Here is a 6500-nt window from a genome sequence, read left to right as displayed (position 1 = left end):
ATATTAAAACCAACTAAGTTCGAGAAAAGAGGTAAAATACTATTTGATGGATGCCCGAGCCGTCTATGCCAAAGTCGAACATCTCTATGAGTATCTACCCGGGCTGCCATTTCCTTCTCCGTCTTCAAATAATAGACCCCGTCAATATGCTCACCTCGTCCAATCTTCATCCTCGTAGATTGGTCCTGTATCACACAATGGTCGTTATAAAAAGTCACTGTACAATTATTCTCTTTAATTAATTGTTGAACGGAAATAAGGTCGCATTTTAAAGACGGGACTAAAAGGACATCTTTCAAAATGAAATTTTTGTTGATGACGACACCTGCCGTGCTCATGAGCAATGATAGTAGAACCATCGGAAGTCCCACCGTGGACTTTGTTTCCGAGTACCGTGGATATTTCGTAGTACCTCTCTTCTTCCTGTCATGTGGTGCGAGGCACCACTATCGAGTAACCAACTAACATCATTAATATTTATACCTGAATTTTTAGAACTATTTTCACCAGGATTTCTCAAAAGAGCTCGTAGTCGTGTCAATTCTTCCACCGAGAGGTCCTGCTTGCTTGTGTCTTCCTCATCAACGTTAGTTGCATTGGCTCACTGGTAATTTCCACGGCTGCCACGACCTCTGCCGCGTCGACCGCGACCTCTTCCTCGACCATTACCTGGTTTATGCCAGCAACGATCCTCTGTATGCCGGGTTTAGTGCGAACCGCAATAAAAGATCTTGCTCTGTTCATCTTGCTCTCCGGTCGCATCCGACCTACTACGCATCTTGGTATCCACGACCTTGCTAGCCATGGCAGCCTCGACAGCTTCTTCTTTCTCTTTTGTAACTGCTCGATGGCGTTCTTCTCTTAAAACAAGGGCATATGCCCTGCTCAAGGAGGTCACCTCGTCCTCCATAAGTAAATGGGTTCTTAAATTCCCATAGAGACTACTATCGAGTCCCATTAAAAATTGGTGTACCTTTTCTTCCTCACGTTCCTTATTCATAGTCGCTGCAGCGCTCCACAAGTGCAAGTGGGAACCTTCGAGTAACTAGCCAATTCGTCCCAAATCGCCTTCAATTGAGTATAATAATTGACCACAGACTGATTCTTGGCTTGTTTGCAATCAATGAGGTCTCCCTTTAATTGATGGACTCGTGGTGCATTTCCACTGGCAAAGCGTTCTCTTAACTCCTTCCAAATCTCCGGAACAGTCCCGGAAAAAGTGATACTAGGCTGGAGTTCTTCTTCAATCACATTCCGTAACCAAGCTTTTACCATGGCATTGCACTGCCTCCAAGCGACGGATTCCATGGTCTCTGCCGCACCTTCTTTGAGAATTGGTTTGTTTATTGTGCCTTCCACAAAAGCCAATTTATTTTTAGCATCAAGTCCATTACGGACTGCATCCGCCCATAATTCATAATTGTTGCCATTGAATTTGATAGTAGTTAAATGGAGATTTGTATTTTCACTCGGATGCAAAAATAATGGTGATGTTGGGGCAATTGTGTTGCTTTCGTTTTTGGAATCGTTTTTGGAATTTCCGTCTTTCGTCATTGTGAAAATTATTGAAGAAAATTTCACCAGGATCAAAAAATTGCTCTTGATGCCATGAAGAAAAGAAAGACAGGAAACTAAATTGTGAAGAAGATTATTGTTATTGAATGAATGAAAGCAACGTACAAAATGCCAACTTATATACAAATATTGTACCACTAAATTAGGTAACATCATGCTAACAAATCTCCTAATATAAGGCAACTGAATAACCAAAAACATATATACCCAAAACTGAAGATATGGTCAATAATTTACAATATCGTATAATATCGTATCGCATATTCCTCATTAATCTAAAACTAAGCAACTCTCATAAGAGAGGTCTTTCACTAACATTAATAAAAAACCGTCTCTACCAATCGTTGGTTGGCGCAGTGGTAGCATGGGGCTGCGCTTGGTAGGGAGGTCTGCGGATCGATCCCCCACAACTGCGATTGGGAGGGGTTTAAATACCGTAATCCTTGGACACGCCCCGAAATCCGGATTAGTCGGCCCAATGTGGTTCGGATTACCGGATGGTTTAGACCAAAAAAAAATAAAAAACCGTCTCTTTTAAGAATTTGTGAACAACTAATATAGTCTTATTTTGACTAATTAACTTATTTTGACCCATAAGGCCATAATCCACTGACTAAAAAATAGGAAATATCTTACTCATATCCTACACTAATTTTGGAAGTAATAATTTAATTTATTTACAGAAAAATACTCACTGTTCTCAAGATAAGTTTTAATTTTTTAATTTCTATTTTCCCTATAATTTTCCCTCTACATAGAAATAGATATTCTGTCATATAAACGGGTGTAACCGTATCACTTTCCACAAATATACGGCCAATACAAGAGGTCCACTAATAATAATAGGAAACTAGAACCTCAATAATGAAAGGAAGAATAATCATCAGAATCGGAATCAAGCTCTATAATAGCAAGAGTATATATATATATAAACAATATTTCCGTCCCTAATAATTTCTTGCTGTGTTTACCCAATCGCCCATAATTTGTCCTCATCAATTTCTTGCTGTTCGATGCTAAACTTATCGCTCCGGATACAATAATGACAACAAATTGCAAATCACCTCAGAAAATCTTGAACTCAAATTTCTCGCCGTCTGAATCCAATTACATGCCACCAGAATTATTGACTCAAATTCTCACAAATTTGCCAGCGAAATCCCTAGTCCGATTCAGGTGCGTTTGTAAATATTGGTGCTCCATCATTGATGATCCTTATTTCGTATCCTTGCATCTTAAATATAGCCGTCTTAACTGCGACAAGGATAAAAAACTTTTAGTCCTTAAGAACTCAGTCAGCAATAGCTCTTTGACAGTTCTTCAGGCAAACACTCTTGAAAAAACCGGTCGTATATTTAAGAAAACGGGTGCTGCACATGGATACTTCATTTTAGGGCGTTGTAGTGGTTTGCTATTAGTGGTGCAACGATGTGGTCCTCTTCACCAGAAAGAATTGAGATTGTGGAACCCTAGTATTCGCAAATCATTGATAATTCCCAAAACCCCACTTCCTCCGAATTTGCTCGCTATGTATATTTTTGGGTTCGCCCCTCATAGTAACGATTATAAAGTGGTTGCGATGAAATATGGAAAAGGTGAGGGTGATGAGACTACTAAGATGCACGTTGCAGTTTTTACACTAAGTGATCAACAATGGACTGTTAGAAACGATGGATTTAATATTGAGTTTTCGTATTATGAGGGTTTGTTAAGGGGTTATCACAACATGTACAAATCAAATGCAATTTACTTTCAAGGGAAAGCACATTGGCTCGGAAAAGATCAATCTTGTGGGCCGAGTATTGAGCCGACCAAATCAACTCATCTTGTTTCGTTTGATTTTGATACGGAAAAATTCACCTGTTCTGAACTGCCCTTTGCTTTGTACAAAAGAGACCCATTAAATATTCTATTTCTTCTTGGGGAGTCACTAGCGATTTTCAGTATTTTCAATAGAAGCTCCGGCGTATGGGTGCTGGAAAAGGAGGAATGGACTCTTTGGTTTCTGATTAAGGATGGTTATAACGTATTCAGCCCCTATGCGTTCCCATGGAATAACGTGTTCTATTGTGAGAGTGATGGTGGTGACCATCTTATTTGTGGGAATTGTTCCTACAACATTGTTACTTCCCATGTGCAGGAAGTGAATGAATCTAAGGACTACTTGGCGATTATAGAACTGGAAGCGTATTCAGAGAGCTTGGTGTTGTTGAAAGGATACGGAGCCAAGGATCTGATGTCATTCCCGTGAGTGAAGAATACTATGGATGCTGGTAAAATAATGAATAAGAGAACCTCTGCTGGTAAACAATGGATATGTCCATCGCTACTCGTTCCTCTAGCTGTTGTATGGCTCTTTCTATTTCTTGCTTTCTCTGCTTCAATGTTGAGGTGGTACTTGAATTTAAATCGTTTTCCGTCTGATTGTGCAATTTTAGCATGTCTGATTGTGTTGATCATAGGAAATGCAGGGAACAATTGTTGAGAAAGAGTCAGAGGGGGGTTGAAATTTTCCGTTAGACGCCCTTCATAAACTAAAATCCCGCATCATATGACAACCAGCAATTATTCCTTCAATCAAAATCCTTCTTTTTAAAAGAAAAAACAATGACAACATCAGAACAGCCCCAAATTTTATCAAGCAGTAACAATCATCCGACCCAGATTTCAGAATTCAATTTCTTCCCACCCGAAATTAGGACTCAGATTTTCAGAAAATTGCCGGCAAAACCCTTATTAAAATTAAGTTGCGTATGTAAATCTTGGTGCTCTATTATTGATTATCCTGATTTCATTCACACGCATTTTCAAATTTCCCAAATCCCCAATTCTGGGAATAATAATAATAATAGATCATTATTAGCCCTTGAGGCTTTGGAAATCTATGCAGATCATCGTGCAGGGTGTTTGTTGACGGTTTGTCTTCCCGAAACTCTTGAAGAAACCAGTCACATTTTCAGAAAATCTGATATTTACTGGTATCGTATTATTGGTAGTTGTAATGGTTTGCTTCTTGTCAGTAGAACTGGTGTTTTTTACGAATCCCAGAAAGTATTGAGATTGTGGAACCCTTGTATTCGTAAATCATTGGTAATTCCCGCTTGTCCGTTTCCCTCGTATATGCTAGAGGATTGTGTGTATGTGTTTGGGTACGCTCCTGTTAGTAAGGATTATAAAGTCGTTGCGATTGGATCGCGGAAAAGTCGGAGTGGAGAGGCTAGGAAAATGTATCTTGCAGTTTATAGACTCCGTGATCAACAATGGACTGTTAAAAAAGCTAGGCATATCAGTTTTCCAAATACTATTAAGATGTCTCAGCCATTTTATTGTATACAGGCAGCTGTTTTTTTGAAAGGAGTGGCATATTGGCTTGGGAATTTTGATAAATATAATGTTGAATTAACTCATCTTGGTTCGTTTTACTTTGATAAGGAAGAAATCGTCTTATTGGAACTGCCATCTAGTTGGGAAGAAAGAGGCTCATTTAAGTTTCTATTTCTTTTTGGTGAATCCCTTGCGATTTTCAGAATTTCTGAGGTAGCTTCTAGCATATGGGTGCTAGATCAGGACAACGAAAAGGGGACGTGGAGCTGCAAAGGATGATTTGACAGCATAAACATCTTGTATATGAGTGATCAGCATAAAACGAAGACTTGAGAGAATTTGGATTCATAACCTCTCGTGCTGTTGGAAAGTTGTGGTTATTTAACCAAAAGTGACCGGTTGTGCAAAACATTTTAAGCAGGTGTGTTTGTATAATGTATAGCTTATGGTTCAATCCAAACAATGATGAACGCCTCATGTCCTGCCCGGTTCACCACCCTTGTGTCCTGCTCAGTGAAAGTGGTGAACCGGGCGTTCCCATGGAATAATAACACCAATGTCTTATTCATTTGCAAGGGGCATTTGCTGTGTTCTAGCTTGTCGGAAAAGATCAATATAGCAGGATTTCAAAAGCTATTTCCAAAGTTTTTGCAAAACCTTTCTTTTCAGCAGGTTTTTGTAGCTGTTGCATTGACCGACCATTGGATCCTTTTCAGGGCTGTCATGTTCTCCTTCATGTTCAATTGTGGGAAATAGAGGCTTGACACAGGGTAAAGTTGTAAAAGATAAGAAAAAATATAAGGAAGAGTATGATAATAATGAAAAAAAGTTAAATTAAAGATAAAGAAGTGTCAAAAAGTTAGTTGGTGAATGAAAAAAATAAGTAAAAGATAATCTCATCTCTATTCTGAGCGCTATTAGAGCACCCACATTGAAGAGGATGGACCATCCTCTTAGATGAGAGAGAGTGCTAAGAGGATGTCCTCTTCAATGTGGGTACATACTCTTAGCATCCTCTTTGAAGAGGAAGAGGATGACATCCTCTATAAATAGAGGATGTTCTTGTCTTGGCCCTTGTGCCAAATAAGAGATAAAATTATACTTAAATGGAGAAAGAGGAGAGGAAGGTAGCATCCTCTTTGATGTGGACACAAAGAGAGAAAGAGGAAGGAGATAGTGGAAAGTGGGGTAAATGAAAGAGAGTATGATGTGTCAAAAATATAGAATGAAAGAGAAAAAATAAGAGGATGAAACCATACTCTTCAATGTACATGCTCTTACCCCCACCTTAATTTAATTCTGATTAAAAAATTGCTCCCATTTAATAATGGAATGGTGATACGGCGCACGATTTATTAGCATTTCCACCTAAACCCTAAAAGTTAGCATTTAAAAAACCATTCATTCAATTTGTTGCCGTTCGACATCTATAAGAAAACGAAGAGCATGAAGAAGGCGAAATCATCATCAATAAGAAAACATATGATCCTTGTACACGAATTAAAGTACATCCCACCCGAAATCTGGACTCGCATTCTCGCTAATCTACCGGCAAAAACCCTGTTAACATTCAGGTGCGTATGTAAATCATGGCGCTCGAT

The 6500-nt window shown here is 39.0% G+C and overlaps 2 protein-coding genes across 2 annotated transcripts; both read left to right on the top strand.

Moving 5' to 3' along the window:
- Positions 1-2564: 2564 nt before the first annotated feature.
- On the top strand, positions 2565-4545 carry LOC141658670 (F-box/kelch-repeat protein At3g23880-like). Its single transcript, XM_074465560.1, has one exon. It carries the CDS (start codon positions 2618-2620, stop codon positions 3824-3826), a length of 1209 nt encoding a protein of 402 aa, XP_074321661.1. The 5' UTR covers positions 2565-2617; the 3' UTR covers positions 3827-4545.
- LOC141587854 (F-box/kelch-repeat protein At3g23880-like) lies at positions 4183-5178 on the top strand. The gene has a single exon (XM_074409322.1). The coding sequence runs from the start codon at positions 4183-4185 to the stop codon at positions 5176-5178; it is 996 nt and encodes a 331-aa protein (XP_074265423.1).
- The last annotated feature ends 1322 nt before the right edge of the window (positions 5179-6500 follow it).

This window comes from Silene latifolia, chromosome 6 (genome assembly GCF_048544455.1).
Source record: "Silene latifolia isolate original U9 population chromosome 6, ASM4854445v1, whole genome shotgun sequence".
NCBI lineage: Eukaryota > Viridiplantae > Streptophyta > Magnoliopsida > Caryophyllales > Caryophyllaceae > Silene > Silene latifolia.
Note: the sequence above shows the minus strand (reverse complement) of the source record. Positions and strands in the feature narration are given on the sequence as shown.

Excerpts from the sequence above, each read along its gene's own strand:
- LOC141658670 (XM_074465560.1), top strand. The coding sequence starts at position 2,618 with ATGACAACAAATTGCAAATCACCTCAGAAAATCTTGAACTCAAATTTC.
- LOC141587854 (XM_074409322.1), top strand. The coding sequence starts at position 4,183 with ATGACAACATCAGAACAGCCCCAAATTTTATCAAGCAGTAACAATCAT.